This window comes from Camellia sinensis, chromosome 10 (assembly GCF_055761805.1).
Source record: "Camellia sinensis isolate YWXY chromosome 10, ASM5576180v1, whole genome shotgun sequence".
Taxonomy (NCBI): Eukaryota; Viridiplantae; Streptophyta; class Magnoliopsida; order Ericales; family Theaceae; genus Camellia; species Camellia sinensis.
In genome coordinates, this window is record NC_138970.1 from 29,531,794 (window position 1) to 29,549,528 (window position 17,735).

At 32.5% G+C, this 17,735-nt stretch overlaps 2 protein-coding genes across 3 annotated transcripts; one reads left to right on the forward strand and one right to left on the reverse strand.

Annotated features, from left to right (window-relative positions):
- Positions 1-1,386: 1,386 nt before the first annotated feature.
- On the forward strand, positions 1,387-7,188 carry LOC114259848 (ferritin-1, chloroplastic). Its single transcript, XM_028199878.2, has 8 exons — positions 1,387-1,949; positions 5,274-5,357; positions 5,447-5,507; positions 5,639-5,726; positions 6,232-6,293; positions 6,488-6,553; positions 6,726-6,789; positions 6,953-7,188. The coding sequence occupies exons 1-8, from the start codon at positions 1,627-1,629 to the stop codon at positions 7,003-7,005; spliced, it is 801 nt and encodes a 266-aa protein (XP_028055679.1). The 5' UTR covers positions 1,387-1,626; the 3' UTR covers positions 7,006-7,188.
- A 500-nt stretch (positions 7,189-7,688) lies between these two features.
- Positions 7,689-9,213, reverse strand: LOC114259849 (uncharacterized). Of its 2 annotated transcripts, XR_014341885.1 has the most exons (3): positions 8,597-9,201; positions 8,259-8,341; positions 7,962-8,149 (listed from the first exon to the last, which is right to left on the reverse strand). XR_014341885.1 is itself a non-coding variant. In XM_028199880.2 (2 exons), the coding sequence occupies exons 1-2, from the start codon at positions 9,132-9,134 to the stop codon at positions 8,088-8,090; spliced, it is 600 nt and encodes a 199-aa protein (XP_028055681.2). In that variant the 5' UTR covers positions 9,135-9,213; the 3' UTR covers positions 7,689-8,087. The 2 variants fall into 2 exon arrangements, 1 of the variants encoding a protein (XP_028055681.2); XM_028199880.2 differs by lacking the exon at positions 8,259-8,341 and having other exon boundaries at positions 7,689-8,149; positions 8,597-9,213.
- Between the last annotated feature and the right edge of the window lie 8,522 nt (positions 9,214-17,735).

Genomic DNA, 17,735 nt, shown 5'->3' on the forward strand with positions numbered 1-17,735 from the left:
GAAAAAAAAAAAACCCTCTACTAATAGCACTTAATTGATCAATAAAAAAAATTTAGGACTAATTGAAGTACTTAATTGTAAGATAAGATTTATTGATAAATATTCTTATTTATAATTTTTCAAACAACATAAAACGATTCATATTTTAAGTAATCAAATATATATTTATAAATTACCCAAAATTATATTAAGAGAATGGTGGCACTTGAAATTGAGCTTATAGTTTGATAAGGCAAAATACTAATTACTTAAAAAAACGCATATTATGTTTACAATTTTTATTATTATTATTCTTATACTAATATATTTTATTTCAAATTGAACATCTAATTTGTATTTTGAGAAATTTTATTCTACACACCCTTTGAAAAAAGTATATTATATATACCTCTTATTGTGTCATTTTCTTATTTAATTATAACTAATAAGATTTTTTATTATACTTTATATAGTGTTTGGTTATAATTTTTTCTTTTACTTATAATTTTTTCTTTTACTTATAACTCAAAAATTATAAAATTATAACATTTTATTCTTTAATTATAAGATGTATCTATGAAAAATGATATAGAAATTCATTTTTTAAACTCACTTTTTAGATTTAATAACAAGATAGTTAATTAATTATTAAATAATAAATAACAAAACAAATTAATTTAAATATTTAATAAAATATCACATCATTAAATATAAATAAATATATATATATATATATATATATATATATATATTTTAGTGTGGATAGCACTACTAGGCCCTGCTTGTTTTCAGAGATAGAATGGAGGGGATTGATAGTGAGGGGATTAAGTAAAATTATATTTGTTTTGATGATAGTTATTAGTGTAGGAATTGTTAAATTATTTTTATATAAAATAAATATAAAATAATAAAGCAAATAAAAAAATACAAAAACATTAAACATTATACATTAATGTTTTAAAAAAAATGCCAAACATATAAAAAAATTTTAAAAAATAAAAATAAAATAAAAAAATTTCAAAAAAAAATAAAACAAATAAAATAATAATTTTTACTTAACAAAAAAAATTAAAAATTAAAAATTAATATTAAAAAAAATGTCCGACATGTAAAAAATAAAATAAAAAATAAATAAAAATAAAAAATTTCTAGACCGCCGAACTATTTTTCTAATACTAAGTCTTGGAGGCCCATCCGAATCGCCTTGAAGAGGTCCATCCTAATCCGAAACTCACTATCAATCCTCTCTCTATTTCTCAAAACAAATATAATATTAGTAAGTCTCATCTCACTACTAATTTCAATTTCTCCTCTAACTCTCCAAACAAACGAAGGCTAAGCCATTGACGACATAAGAGTAGCTATTCATCCTCTTAAAATTAAAAAAATAAAAAGTAAATAAAAAATAAGATTAAAACATCATTTTAGATAACGCCTACACACATTAAAATTATTTTAATGTTCCAATTTTAAAGTCCCAAACATTTTCCGACAACATAATTGTCTCATCAGTATATTTATGAGCACCAACAAGTCCCTTCTCTCGTACCTTGACACCTCCATTGATCATTTTAGCTCAGTCTGCCCTTAATTCAAACCTCCATATTCTTGTAAATCTCTCTCTCTCTCTCTCTCCCCTCTAAAATCATGTTTCCGCAGGCAACTGGTCCGGCTGTTTCTCTCTCTTCCATGCACGGGGTTAGTCTTAGACTTGGACTACCCTTATCATCACATCCTAGCTTCAGCTCACCTTCCTCATCATCTGTTACGAGTTTTGGGGACAAAAAGAGGGGTTATGGGTTCGTTGTCTCGGCTTCAACGGAGACTAGTTTGGCGCAGACAGGTGTGATCTTCAAACCATTTGAAGAGGTCAAGAAAGAAGATTTCATGATCCCTATCTCCCGCCAGATTTCGCTTGCTCGCCAGAGGTACCAAGATGAGTGCGAAGCTGCGATCAACGAACAGATCAAGTCAGTTCTCTTCAATTTCTTCGTTTAATTGTTGGGTATTCAAGTTTTTTTTTTTTTTTTTTTCAGATTTTGGGTTTTTTTTATTTAAAAAAAAAAATAGGTTGATCTCCATGGATAAGGATGTGAATAATTAAAGTTACTTAGATTATTTTAAGAAAGATTAAAACAGGGGAGCTTTGTCTTGTTTCTCAATGGAAATTACTGTCTCGCTACAGAGACCGCCACAAAAGTTTACCCGCACTGACGTGGCTTGTGGATCAGACTTGCTTTGAACTTTTGCAATGAGCAAAGCGTGAACACACGCGTTCTGAAAAGGACCAAAAAAAGAAAAAAAAAAAGAAGTGTTGTGCTCTGCTGCCTTCTCTCTCTCTCTCTCTCTCTCTCTCTCCTCTCTGCCCAGCCTCCTCTCCACCATATTTGTAAACTGAAGAAAAAAAATGAGGAAGAGGAAGGAAGAGCTGTGTTTGCAGCAATGATGGTGGCGCCGATGGGTGGTGAATGAAAATCAAAATCAAAATCAAACTCAAAACCCAAACCACCACAAACCCAAACCCAAACCCAAAATCAAACCCACAGCCACAGCCACAAATCAAAATATATTCAAATCACATACAATTCTCTATTCTCTACTATTCTCTATTTCCTTCAATAAATATGTCTTTTTTTTTTTGGCTTTCTTTCCAACCCAAAATGAGAAGGGAAAGGAGAGTTGTGGAGAACAAATAGGTAGCTTCAGATTCCGGAACCAGCCTACAATCAACAATTTTGAGGTCATCAAAGCTTGAAATTTCAAAAACCCATTTCAATACATTGTAAATCCACAATGAAGGTTCAGAAATGGTAAGAATTTTGATCAACATTTGATTGAATTTGGTGATATGTATATCATATATATATATATATATATATATCATATAAATGTGATGAAATTGAGTTGTGGGTTATGAAGATTGAATGAATGTTCCGTCGGTCCAAATTCTGAAATCCAATACCGGAGACTGGTAATCCGTCAACGGCTTTCAACCATGGACCGATCGACGAATGGCGTTGAGGATGACGTGGTGGTCGGATCTCCTCCTCGTCGTCACGATACTTCGGCGCCGACGGAGGTGGCCGGAGCAATGGTGCAGAGAGAAGAGAGAGAGAGAGAGGAGGGTTGAATGATTTGCACAGATGAGAGAGAAAAGAGAGAGATGAGGGATGAGATGGGCCCGTGGGCTTTCATTTCACGCGACTCCCTCCACGTCAGGTGATTAAAATGAGGGTCTGAAACATTTTTGTGGAAATTATTGAGAACCCTGTTTGATGGTAACACTTAAAAAAAGGCTTAAAAAGTCTACCTTAAATAAAGCACGCTTTGAAAAGTTTAATTTTTTTTTTTTTTTTTTTTTACTTATTTTGAATTGGAATATAATATATGAGTAATGCTACATTCCGAATTTGGTGTCCGGTCGGTTGTTCGGATGATGGGGTGACAATTGCGGTAGACGCGGATGAAGTCGGTGATCCAATTGGTACAAATTCGGGCTATTCAAACTACAACAAATTCGGTGGATAAATCATTTCATATAATATACTTACATAATTTCTGTGGAATGATATGTATTATGAGGACAATTGTGTTATTTGCTTTCTTTAAAAATGAAGGGACATAAGAAACACATATCATTCTCTCCCTAAATATTCAATATCACAAATTGTGTTTGTAAATCTATAAATAAATTAAAACCTAAAAAGTTGAAGAAAACACCTATTTTTTTCTTTTTTCAAGTATAACTACTTAATCCTGGTTTTAAATTTTAAGCTAAATAATATGCAAGTAAAATAGAACCAAAAGTGGCCTAAGCTTCACAGGTCATTTAATGAGCTCATATTTAAAAATAAAAAAAAGAAAAATAAAAAAAAGAAAGGGTCTAAATGAATTTGAGTTGAACGTAAGTCTTTACGGTACTGAGAGTGGCGGCCCAACCCATAAGACAGGCCTTTGCTTAAGGCCCTAATTTTTCAAAGAAAAAAAGATTGGAATCTCTAATTGTTGGAGCTCTAGAGCTCTAAGGGTGTGTGGGTCCATAATGATATGATATTTGTGTCTTTGGTTTTTTCTTTTTTTCAACAATGATACATCCCTCTAAATCAAAGAGCACTAATGAGCTCTAATGACATGGAAAGTCCCCCCCCTAAAAAAAAAAAAAAAAAAAAAACAAGACACAAATATCACTATCACAGTAGGACTCACACTCCATTAGAGCTATTAGAGCTCCTTTATTGGAGCTCCAAAATATTTTTGTTTTTTTTATTGCTAAGTCATTAGAGCTCTGTTTAGAGTTTCAAAATTAAAAGGATGTATCATTCCCGTTTTTCAAAAGACCTCAGATTTTTAAGTTATTTGTTAAATTGTCCAAACCCTAATAAAAAAATTCTTTGTCAAAAGGCATATAAAAAAATAAAAAAATAAATTCCTTAATGTTAAAAGGTCAATAAAAAATCATTTCTTATCCATAAGCATCCCAATAGTAAACCCTAATAAAAACCATCCTCCTTTTTAACATTTACTGTTTGTGGGGCTAGTTTATTTGCCTTCACGGATATCCTTAAAGTTGGATGAATGTGAATTGTTGTCCTTTGTTTGTTTTTATTACCAATTAGTATAGGTGTGTGGATCCTGGTAAATTTTCTGTACTTGACAGACATTTGTTTTCACATTAGTCATCCAAACAAGGTTGATTTTAAAAAAAATTATAATACAAAATTTGTGGATATTTAAGGTGGAGAATTTTTTAATGTTTAATATACTCTGTTAATTTGGCATAGATAATGCTTTCAAATTGTCTTATCATGTGGAATTTATCTTACTATTTAGAAGCCAGGTTCATTTTAAATACTCTCTCCGTTCCAAAATATTAGTATCAATGATTAAAATAATATAAATTTCTTATTTTGTCATTCTTTCAAATTCATTAACAACACAAAAAGTACAATTATGACAATTGATATTTCTACAAAAATATACTATCAAATGGTAATTTTAGAAAATTAATATTTTTATAGTGCAATAATTATATTACCAAAAAAGTTCAATTCCTCAAAAGGGGCTATTAATTTGGAACGGAGGGAGTATATATATATATATATATATTATGTTCTTTTTTAATGTTTTTGGCTCCAATCTACTTCACTTTTATGCTTATGCTCTGTTTGTTTCGACGAAAAATATTTTCACATAGTGCGGAGCATTGCATTCCTTCTTTGAACAATCATTACAAATCTTTACTTTCATTTATTATCTTCTTACTTTCATTTGGTTTTCTCTCATTGTAATCACAGTGTGGAATACAATGTGTCGTATGTTTATCACGCCATGTACGCATACTTCGACAGGGACAATGTCGCTCTCAAGGGCCTTGCAAAGTAACAACACAAAATCCACCAAATTCTCCCAACTTGGTACATCATTATTGATTTGTGCTAGTTTTAATATATGATCTTATTGCAATCAGATTTTTCAAGGAGTCAAGTGATGAAGAAAGAGAACATGCTGAGAAATTTATGAAATACCAGGTGTTTGCCAAATTTCACATGATTCCTTTTTTTTTCTTCTTTTTTTTTGGCTACCCAAAAACCATTTCAAAATTTTATTATTTCTTTATTTTGTTTTAAATTTATGTAAAGCATATTTTGATTAATATTAGAACATACGCGGAGGAAGAGTTAAGCTACACTCTATACTGGCGACCCTTTCTGAATTTGAACATGCTGAGAAGGGTGATGCTTTGTATGGTAAGTAGCCTCTTTTACATGCTTTGCAGAGTATATTTGTGCATTGTTCATGTTAAGAATTGTAGAACACCTAAACACCCAAACACCTAATCAAGATAGGTGAGATATGAAAAAATAGAGAAGAATAATAAACAAGAGTATAAATCACACCCACTCACAAAAACATAAGATTAATGTGATTCACCTCAAAATTAAGACTATGTCCAGAGTTTGCATATACATAGTATCAGAACTACATGTCACAGATGTAGAAATACCAAAACACGCTTACTCCAGAATTTGGGTAAGGGCTAAGGCCCTGAGCCCCCACCTTCAGGCAAGGGGGCTCTGACCCCTTGCAAGTTGCAACCCCACCAACTTATTGTGAAGGTTTTGTTTTTTTTTTGAACAAGGAAAGTGAACTTATTGTGAAGTTTGATCCACAGTTGAGTGCTAGTGTCTAGTACTCGGGATCTACTACACTACCCAACAATCAACTCTCATTCTCTGTGATTTCTTGATTCAGCAATGGAACTAGCACTGTCCTTGGAGAAGTTGACAAATGAGAAACTTCTGAGCTTGCATGGTGTAAGATATCCTTTACCTTCAGTATCTTGTTTTCTTACTTTGAATTCATTCTCTAAAATGGCCAAGTATTAGCAGTATTTGACAAAACACTTGGTCCATTTAACTCATTTTACGCATTATGAGGTTGAACCGTGTCTAAAATGGAAGTTTGGGACGACTAGGAGTACTCATACTTGCTCTGTTCTTGACAACAGGTGGCTGCTCAAAACAATGATCCTCAAATGACTGAGTTTATTGAGCGTGAATTTCTAGCTGAGCAGGTGATCTGAGAACCTCATTTTTACGTGTACCAGTTAATACACATGAATGTTTCTTTTTTTTCATCCCTAAACAAACAAAACTTTGGAAGAAAATACTGTGGGTAAAGAAGAAATAATCTTCTATGAGTTTTATAATATTGTCGACTTCTTTCTTATTTGTTTCCTTCGTTAGGTGGAAGCAATTAAGAAAATTGCAGACTTTGTCACTCAGTTGAGACTGGTTGGGAAAGGACATGGTATGAATCAAGTTTCAATGTCACTCATCGCTATCCGTTTCTGATTTTTCTTTTCTTTTTTGAAATTTGGCTGGGTCACTGCAATTTCAATTTCTTCTTATATGATATTAATTTTTTTTTAATCTTGCATTAAGTGTTTTGTTTTGTTTTTTGGCATTTGCAGGGGTGTGGCACTTTGATCAGAAGCTCCTACACGAGGGTGATGGTGTTTTTTGAAGATTTCCATCCATGTTTTCTTTTTCGGTTAGAGTCTATGTTCCATAAAACCTACGGTGTGATGATTTACAAACTTTTGTGTTAATATTCAGATGAATGAACAAATCAACTCAAACCCAAAAGAAGTAAACTTTGTTATTGTGGAAAACACAATAAATGTAATATAAAGTGGGTGTTTGAGAAGTTGCTATTTTAGTAGATTATTTTAGGAGGCAAAAATTTTTATGTTTGAGAAGATAGTTGAATTTTTTTGTAGTTGAATGTGATATTTGTGAGAGAAAAAGTAAAATAATTATGAGTTCAATTTGACATTTTGTCTTATTGACAATTTTAGTTTATTTTGTCTTTTAGTGCTATTTTAGCCAAAAAAAAACTAAAAAAAATTCTTCCCAAACACCTCAAAACAAGCCATTAGCATATTGTTTTCATGAATTTAGAAGTCACTTTCGGTCGATTCTTTTTCTTGGAAGCCTGAATATCTTTGTTTTTTGTTTTAAGATACCATATAGTAGGGGAAATGAAACCTAAAATCAGATTGTTAATGCTGTTTATGGGAACCAAAAAAGAGGTCTTTTAAATTGAACATAAAGAACATATGATTGTGTTAATCAAAAAAGATAATTCAGATAAATCCATAATATGTACACTAGGAAAATTATAATTACATCTACAGACATCAAATATCATCAAATCTAATAATCCCAAAAGAAAGTTGCAGTTTGTCAATTTCTCACACTCTTACATTCACCACATTCTTCTTGCACCAAATCAACTCATTTTTTAGCTCACTCACACTCATGAGAAACACTATTATATCACGAGTACGCGAAAGATCAAGATACAATGAATGTAAAACAACTTAGGTACATGAACAAGTAATTAAGTGCACTTCATCGGGATTTCAACCAATCTCATTGGAATCTAACGCATTAAAAATTCTTCCCATCCAAACAATCTACACCTGAATATGTAACCATATATTCAAAAGTACCATCCAAAATGCCCAAATTCAATCACCATCCAATACATGAATCCAAATGAAATTCAAACCACTTTTCTACAGAATCCTGATCATGGCTCTTTTAGTCATGGACAATGGAGTGAAGAAGAATAGAGGCCTCATCGGTTGGTGGTGCTACACCATCTGGTGATGAAAACAAGGAAGAAGAATTTATGATTAGAACGAGTTCATCAAACTGTGCCCCATAGTTCAAAATTCTGAGATTTCAAACATTGAAGAAAACATATCATACATTGGCAATCAACAAACCCAGCTCAGGATCAGGACAAGTATCAACCCAGTCCTAGACAAGGTCAAGATGTCTCACAAACATAACTGAAATGTCATAATGTCAAGGCATTTTTAAGATCTTCAACATATGTTATGGAGTAAAAAAAAATGTACAGATTAGATTCATTTTGAGTATGACCTACATAACATTAAATTTGAATTTACACCATAAAACTATTTATCTCTTCCTTTTTCTTTCTCTGAAGTTTTTTTTTTTTTCCTAATGCCTTATTATTGAGTATGCATTTAACCTAAAAGTATAGAGATTGATTTAAATGACTCAAAAACAAATAAAAGTACCTGCAAGGCTTGTAGGCAATTGCGAAATAAGGTTATCTATGATGCCTCCTTTTCCACCGCCTTCCTCTTCTGTTTTCACATCTTTTAGTTCCTCATTTTGATTGTTCTTATCTTCTTTCCCTTCTTTAGCTTCACTTCGATGAAGAAGGTTAGAGATGAGATTATTGATAATCCCACCACCACCCACACCCTCCTCTGATTTAGAATCACTCCCATCACCATTACTACTCTCATCTTTAACTTCAAAACTTTCAACTTTCTTTTCATTCAAAGGAGGAGAGACCAAGTTGGAGATGAGATGAGTGATAAGCCCACCTTCCTTTTCTTCTTTCTCTTTTCCTCCTCTCTCTGCACCATCAATTTCTTTATCACCACCACCTCCTCCTTCCCTTCCTCCAGAGACCAGGTTAGAGATTATGTGGTTTATGATCCCACTTGGCCTCTCTTCATCTCCTTCTTCTTTTTCATGATCTCTCTTACCTCTCTCTGTTTCATGGAGTTTTTCTTTCTCAGTCTCTGTCACACCATAGTCTTCCATACCTCGATTTCTTTGGGGTTGTTTGATGTTGGTTTTTTTAATTCATCATATATCTTGGGAGTTTTAATATATGTATTTAGTGGCGGAGACAAGTGTACGTGGTAGATATTTTAATATATGCAAGTAAGGGGGACAAACGTCTTAGTGAGGTGGAGACACGTGTACTTTGGTAGATATTTTTTTTTGAGCAATACTATAGATCATTAATTTGACATCACTAATCTCACCACTAGGGAGGTAGCGATTGAAAAAAAAAAAAAAAAAAAAGGGCATAAACACATTGTGAGGACTCACTGCCACATCATTAGAGACACCACTAATTAAGTAATTAGTGATTTAAAGCATTTCTTTTTTTTTTTTGTTTTTTTTGCCCCTTCTTTTGGATTTTCCGGCCACTGAGTCCCAAACAGAGGCATGCGCGTTGCTGCTCCTTTCAATGCTCTCTCTTCCCAAAACTTGGTCGGCATAATGGCATTGGATATATGCTATAAAAATCGACAATGCTATGTAGCTCAAATTTTGTGGTTCAAAAGTAGTTCAAATGGTCAAAACGACATCGTTTTGAGTACAGAACAACATAAAAATGGCCAAAACGACGTCGTTTTGGCCATTTGAACCACTTTTGAGCCACAAAATTTGAGCTACGAGACATTTTCCTATAAAAATATAGGATAAATTACAAATACAATATTGAGATTTGTTTAAAATATAAATTATTTTTTGTAATTTAAAAATTTTTAAATATTTTATTATCAAAATTTTTTATTTAACAGAATTAATTGAAAAAATAAATTTTTTAACAGTTTACTTATATAATAATAAAATTATCTGAATTATTAATTGAAATAAAATTTTAACATTATTAAAAATTATTAATTAATTTAATAATTTATTAATAAAATGATCTATTTGTTATGAAATTAAAAATTTTAAGAGGCGTAATGTAATTTTTAAAATCATAAGAGGTTATTTGTAATTTAAATAAATTTCAAGAAGTGTGTTTGTAATTTATTTAATAATTATATTTATGAAGAATGAATTTTTTCAATGCATGCTACACATTTAATAATCTTATAAAATAAACTACTCAAATCATTAAAATAACTCAGGATAAGTTTCGTAGACTTTTTAAATACAACGAATAATTCAGATTATTGAAGACTGACGAAGAGTGACGAGTCTTAAAGGCCTCTAAAGTTATTTTATATTCTTATTTGAATTTGAGAGAAATTCATCTTTTTACAAACACAAATTTTATAGAAATGACATTTTTTAAAAAGGGAATTTTATTCTTGCAAAAAAAAAAAATTATACAAAAAAAGTCTTGTTTGAAAAGTTAATTATTTTAATTGGTTATTTGACTTTTTAGTTCTTTTAGTTTGACTAAAATAGTTATGTTTGAGAAATTAGTTACCTTTTTTTTTTTAGTTGATTGAATGGTTGTGAGAGAAAAAATAAAATGATAATGGACTGAATGTAACATTTTATCTTATTATGTTTGGTTTTGACTTTTTGGCTAAAAAAACACAGAAGACAAAATTAGCTACATAAGTCAATAAGATAAAATGTCACATCCAAACCATAATCATTATATTTTTTTCTTTCACAAACGTCAAAAAAATTAAAAACAAAAACCAAATGACACTAAAAAAGTAAAATTATTTTAACTCTTCCCCCCACAAAAACTAATTATTTTAAACTATTTTATCTTTTAATAAATTATGATAACTCAACCCTCTTCTAATCAATTGGCAAACACCCACGTGTACTTGTGTTTGAAAGAGTAAGTGGTGTTTGTTTATGTTTTCTCAAAAGGTATGGTTTTTCTTTGTCCGTGATCAGATTGGAAGGTGTTGTTAGATCTGTGAGGGTCCATTACGGATCCCAGTTCGATAATTTGAACATTTCAATATATAGAACTTCTCAAATAATATATGTTTATGAAAAATCACGTTAATCGAATATCGATAGTTATCCATCGGATTAGATTTCTGTCAACCGTTTATTTTTTCGCCGTCTATTTTTTTTTTATGCAAAACTGATTTGATTACATAACTATCAATATTCGATCAACGTGATTATTCATAAGCATATAATACTTGACAAGTTCTATATATTGAAATGTTCGAATTATCGAAACGGGACCCGTGATAGGCCCTCACGAATCCACCAACACTTTCAATTCGATCACAAATGAGAGGGAATCCAGGCCCTTTCTCAAAACAATATGTTAAAAATTCCACGTAGGCCTCGTTTGGGGAGTGGCTATTTTAGTCAAAAAGTCAAAAAATTACTAAAAATTATCGCATCACTTCTCTACTTTTCTGCACATCTTTTCATAAAAAATTAAAAAATTACTAAAATAATTTGTTCCAAAACGAGACCTCAATAACACAAGCAAATAACTTATATAAAAAATCTATACAACATAGTGTAATAGAGTTGTAGTCAATTCATTAAATCAAAAGATTTATCAAAGTATCTTATTATTTACACGAATGTCACTTGCCACATCATTTCAATGATTTTTTTTTGAATAAATTTTTTTCAAACTACCACCAAAATTGTTTTCACCATTTTTTTTACATCTACTATAATAACTCAAAAATTTAAATTATTTCTTAAATTTTATATTCATATTATTTAATTATAAATAAAAAAATCTTAAATATTTCATAAGAATAAAATAAAATAAAAATAGTGATTTATCACCATCCTAATATGTATGATGATGACTAAGGCCTTGTTTGTCATAATTTAAAAAAGTTAAAAAGTCAAAAAGTCATTATTATATTTAAATCACATCATCTTATTTAAATCATATCACCTCTCTATCATATCACTTCAAACCTAACTTACATCCAATTTATATTTTATAAAAAATTAAAAAATACATTTATTTAAATAATCTCAAACAATCCTTAGCTTGGGCGAGTCACGTAAAGGACAAAGGAAATAAACTATGGGACAGGTGGCCAAATATAAAATTGCCACACGCCACCAACTATAAATAGGATACTAACATGGTGAAAATTCATTCGACTCCACCAACTCTAAATAAGCTCCTAAAAATTGTGCGGGTGCAGCTTGGTAGTAGCGAGAAATTATAAGTAGAGACATAAAAATTAAGGCCAAGGTTAAAGTGAGTTGTACTTGGGGTGTTTGGGGGAGCTTGGCTTTTAGTTTTTAAAAGTTATTTTGAATTATTTGATTAAATTTATTTTAAATAACTTCTGATTCTAACAACTTATGTTAAGTTAAAAAAGTTGATTCTGAAAAGTTGTTCACCCCCTACTTCTGATTATCAATTTTTGTTGTGGACATATTAATTCACGGTTATACTCTTAGATTTTTTTATTTTTTATTTTTTTAAAAATAGAAAAAGACCCAAATGGACTATTAAATATTATTATTATTTTTTATGAAAAATGTAGACAAATAGTGAATAATAAAAAATAAAAATTAATTAAAAAAGTTACTTCATACCTTATTTAACAAACACTACTCAGCAACTTAAATCTATAATCCAATAGCTATACCAAACAGATTAACAGCTTCTGATTAAAGTCATAATCTATAATCTGTTAAGCTATAATCTATAATCTGTTTTAACAGCTACACCAAATAGCACCATTATATTTTAAATTATCATAATATATTTTATGTATATTTTAAGTTATTATAATTTATTTTACATAATTTATATTTTATAAATTCTATTAATATTTCAATTATGTTGATTATTTTCTGAACTCTATTTGCTTAAATTGAAACCTATGGATATGTTTGTTTAAATTTTAATAATTATTTGACGATGCTTATAGAAATATTTATTTTTGGTACGTATCACCTCGAGAGTCTCATGCCTTGGGAGATTTAAATAATCATTGGTTTCTGTTTGATCACTTTGTGGCCTTCTATTGTCATGGATCTATTGACCTCTGTTCTGTGCGGAACAAAATGCTATGCGGAGACAAGTGCTACACTAATGTGGGAGCCACCTCTATAATCCATACGAGCCACCTCTTGAATCTGTACCTCTGTATTGTCATTAATCCATTGATCTCTGTTCTGACTGTCACTCCTGTGACCTCTGTTCTGTTCTGTTTGGTACCGTGGTTATGGTTATTTATTTTTATAATCTCAGTTTTGCTACTTAAATAATTAGTTGTTCAGATTAAGTTATTTTAAATATTTTAATTACATAACTATCTATGGTTATTTTGTGTCCCTTATACTTTTGGCATAATATTTTTCACTCTGTCATGTGCTTATAGTCATTTACCAATTTTCAGGAAACAATGCAATTCAGAAATAGCTTTTAGAGAGTCTTAAACGCGAGACTGTGGAATAGACATACATAGCACTTTTATAGTATTTATAATTCTATTTTTCATATGTAAATATAAGATAGAAGCTCTGATGATTATTTTGGTACCCTCACTTAAATATTATTTCTACTTGCATTTATTTATTTATTTTAGAATTAGCCGTAGGTAACTTCAATTGCTGGCCATCATGATACTTAACCCTTGGGTACAGGGAGCAGGTCGTGACACACACCATAATCCCAATCGTATCCCTCATTCTTTGGACCCCCAATCCACCACTCCTCTAGTAGTCCTTTCTCCACATACACCTCCATCTCCCCTTTTGCAATCCCTCTTTGTCACTCTTCCACCTTTGGCAACACCTTCCTAGTTACCTTCACTCCTTCCCGCCACTCTCCACCTCCACCTCTAATAACCCTTTTTCTAGTCATCTCCGCCCTCTCACACCCCCTTTCTCAATGACCCTCTCATAGTCACCTCTAACCCTCATCGCTAGGAGCAAGGGCAGGGTTCAGATTTGAGAGGTTAAGAACAAAAATAAAAGTTAATATTGTATGAATAGAGAAAATTATAATAATAACACAGATATATGGAGGTGAGGTAGATTAACGTTGACTAGCGTTATAAATAGAGATATGAATTTACTTAATTTGACTAATGAAATAACTTTTGATAGGGCGGCGTGGAGAAAAAGGATTCATGTAGCCGACCCCATTTGATAGAACTTAAAGTTTGATTTGGTTTGGTTTATATATGGAGGTGAGGTCCAAAGAAAAATGATTGAAGCATTTAGCAACCCTCTTTTTAAATCTATTTTTATATAAATTGTTCAATTGCAAATTCTCCATCATAAAAGGATAGTTGACTCTACATGCTTCTTGAGGTTTTGAAGTCTTCATATTTAGCACAAGACTTGAAAAGTAGTGTGAAACTCCAATGCATTCATCGAAAATCTTTGTCACAAATTATCTTTTTTGTTTGTTCTTTTTCACACTTTCATAATTCTGGTTATGCTTTCACTTGCTTCTTTATTGTATTATCATGTGGTATAAAACACTGCAGACCAACTTTAATCTGATGTATTTACACTCACACTTGTTGCTTTGTTCTGCTTTGATACAAAGAAAGGTACTTCATGCTTTTAAGTGATGGTTCCTACTAAGGATCACCGATTGGACATTCGTTAAGGATAAAGAAATATTTTTAAATTAAAATTTCAATACACATTTTATATATTTTCATATACTTGTATATATTTTAATTTTTTTTTTGCTTAATGTAATATACTTTTAAAGATAAGTTGCACTTGACCAAAATTTCATTTTGATTCATAATTTGGTCCTTAGACTTTAAATCTAATTTCAATTTAATTATTCCATCTCATGAGGAGTACACATAGAAAAATTTAACAAAAATTTGGATAGAATGACCAAATTAAACTCAGAATTAAATTGTAGGAATCAAATTGTTTAAATTAAAATAACACTAAAGTGAAATTTACATCAGATTATAAGAATAAAAAGTACAATTTATTTTATTTTTACATATATATACCAACATTGACCACCAACAGTGATTAAAATTTCTCATAATAATAATTATTAAGACAAGAACTCAAAGTCTAACACGAAAAAAATCTCTTGGATGGGTAAGTTGACCCAGGACCAAAGTGACTTTCTTTTTTAGAGTAATTTACTGTCATCTCTCTCAAGAACAACTAACTTTATAATTTTGATATAATTGGAAAGGTTATTTTAATTTATTTTTTTAATTTTTTTTACAAAAGATATGTATGAAAATAGATAGAGTGATGTGATTAGGTATTTCGTCTTATTAACTATTGTAACTTCTTTAAGTTTTTTTTGAAATATAAATTTCATAACAATTTAGTTCATATCATTATTCATTTGTTTGTCAAACAGAAAGAAAATGATAATATCATTATTTATTCTGTTAGAATTTACCAATTTACTCCTCCACCTACCATCTCCACTAGCACCCACTTCACCTACCACCTCCACTACACTACACCTACTACCCAAACCCTCTCCTATATAATGCCACTCTGATTTGTAATACAACATATCAATACAACAATCTTGTAATACATCAATCAATAATATACATCAATATATTTTACATGGTATCAGAGCAAGGTTAACAACTTAGTAATTCCGCTTCACCGGCGGGCGGCAGCCTCGCCTTGGCCGCCCGCCGGACCTCTATACATACCTTCCATCCGCTGCCACGAAAACCCTTAACCCAGAAGCTACATCACCGAAGCCCATGTCTCTCTCTGCCATGAAATTTCAGGCACACCGTTCAAACCACTGAGATTCTCGCTCTGCAATTTCGCTTCGTTTCCGATGGGTAACGTTTTAAGGAAACTCAGCATGTGCGTCACCCGCGACGATGGAGTTCGCCGGAGAAAAGACATGTCCCTCGTCATCTCCGACCCCATCGCCGATCTGGGTCACTCCTTCTGCTACGTCAGACCCGACCCAACCCGTATCTCTTCCTCCAACGTCCACTCCGAAGACACCACCACCACTTTCCGCTCCATCTCCGGCGCCTCTGTTAGTGCCAACACTTCCACCCCTCTCCCCACAAATCATTAGAAAACAGAAACACAAAAAAACAAAAAAAAAAAAAAAAAAAAAGCAAACCAGCACCGCTACTCTCTGTTTTTTCAAAAGCAAAACTGTTTTCAATCTCTCTCCTCTCAACAATGGCAGCTAATCCCTCTTCTCTCTCATCGTCCCCTCACTGTTCTCTCCCACTCAACCGCTCTATCTTTCCCTGTTTTCATCGAACCTCGTTGAACCTTGCTTTCTTCAACAACGACCCTCCGAGTCCGAGGCTCATTTCGGTTCGTGCCCAGAACCACAGTTCCGAATCTGGGTCGGGGCCCAAGATGGCCTCGCATTTGGATGGAACAGAAGCTTCGTCGTCTTCTTCGACCATTGATTTCCTCACATTGTGCCATCGTCTTAAGACCACAAAGCGGAAGGGATGGGTCACTCACGGAATAGAGAGTCCAAGTTCTGGTATTTTCTGAGGGAGCTTAAGAAGGTGACGCCAAGCAGCACTATTCAGTGTGGTATCACGGTACTCCTTGTACATGTGGTGATACCCAGATGTACCCTGAGATGGCTTCCCCCCACTCTCTCTCTCTCTTTCTTTTTCTTTTTCATTCCTTTGCTGTTCCCCACTCACGACCAAGCCAACCTGTAAATCTCCACCATCTTTTTTTTTCTTTTTTATTCTTTCCACTCAACTTTCTTTTTCTTTTTTTATTATTTTCCTTCAAAAGACTTTTGGCCAAGACATATCTGAGCCATTCCACCATCTTTTTTCTTTTTCATTCTTTCCACTCAACTTTTTTTTATTATTATTTTACTTCCTCTTTTGAAACAAACACAACTTGCTTTGTCCTCCTTCTTTTCCTTTCTTTTATTTTATTTAAACAAAAAAAAAAAAAAAAACCAAAAAAAAAAAAAAAAAAAAAAAAATTACACATTTGCACAACACACCCTATTTTATTCATCTCCGGGATCGACCCCGATCACCATTTTACATAAAAAAAAAAAAAAAAAAAAAAAAAAAAAAAAAAAACACATCCACAGGCACGATTTTTTCTTCTCTACTCTGCCGTCGGTCTCTTCTTCTTGCCTCCGTCCTGGCCGGCCCTTGACGGTGTTGCCTCCGTGCTTCCCACGCCACCGAGCACATTTACTCCCTGCTCCTCCACTGCAGCATATGGCGGCCCTCCAAATCGGAACATCACGGTGGCCTTCCGCTTCAACTCCTTGTTTTCTGCCTTTAGCACACTGATCTCTGCTCGCGCATCCTTATACATGCGTTGGAGCAGAGCCAGCTGGGAGTTTAAATGCTGCACCTCATTTGTTCTACTCTGCAGCCGGTTCGACAAATTTGTGACCGCCGTCATGCTTTCCACACATGCCTTCAAAGTATACTGATTGGCCTCCACATCCGACAGCCCTGCCATTCTTTGCTCCACAGACCGCATCGGAAAATTCAACGGAGTATACCCAGCGGTGTTTGGTTGAGGTTCACTGGCCACCGCACCCGTTCTCTCTCCTGTGGACTCGTTGAGGTCGGGAAAGAGGGTGAGCAGCCCGCGGGAAGACGAAGCCATTTTTTCTAGGCAACAGAGTGTTATAGAGAGTGTTACAGAGTTTCTTCTCAGCAAAACCTCTCTTTCTAAGCAGAACGAAGAATTTTTCAGAGATTTCTCTCAGTTTTTCTG

Excerpts from the sequence above, each read along its gene's own strand:
- LOC114259848 (XM_028199878.2), top strand. The coding sequence starts at position 1,627 with ATGTTTCCGCAGGCAACTGGTCCGGCTGTTTCTCTCTCTTCCATGCAC. Across the intron at positions 1,950-5,273 it reads GCGATCAACGAACAGATCAA|TGTGGAATACAATGTGTCGT; the intron begins GTCAGTTCTCTT and ends TTGTAATCACAG. Across the intron at positions 6,554-6,725 it reads GTGAATTTCTAGCTGAGCAG|GTGGAAGCAATTAAGAAAAT; the intron begins GTGATCTGAGAA and ends TTCCTTCGTTAG.
- LOC114259849 (XM_028199880.2), bottom strand. The coding sequence starts at position 9,134 with ATGGAAGACTATGGTGTGACAGAGACTGAGAAAGAAAAACTCCATGAA. Across the intron at positions 8,150-8,596 it reads ATTGCCTACAAGCCTTGCAG|ATGGTGTAGCACCACCAACC; the intron begins GTACTTTTATTT and ends TTTCATCACCAG.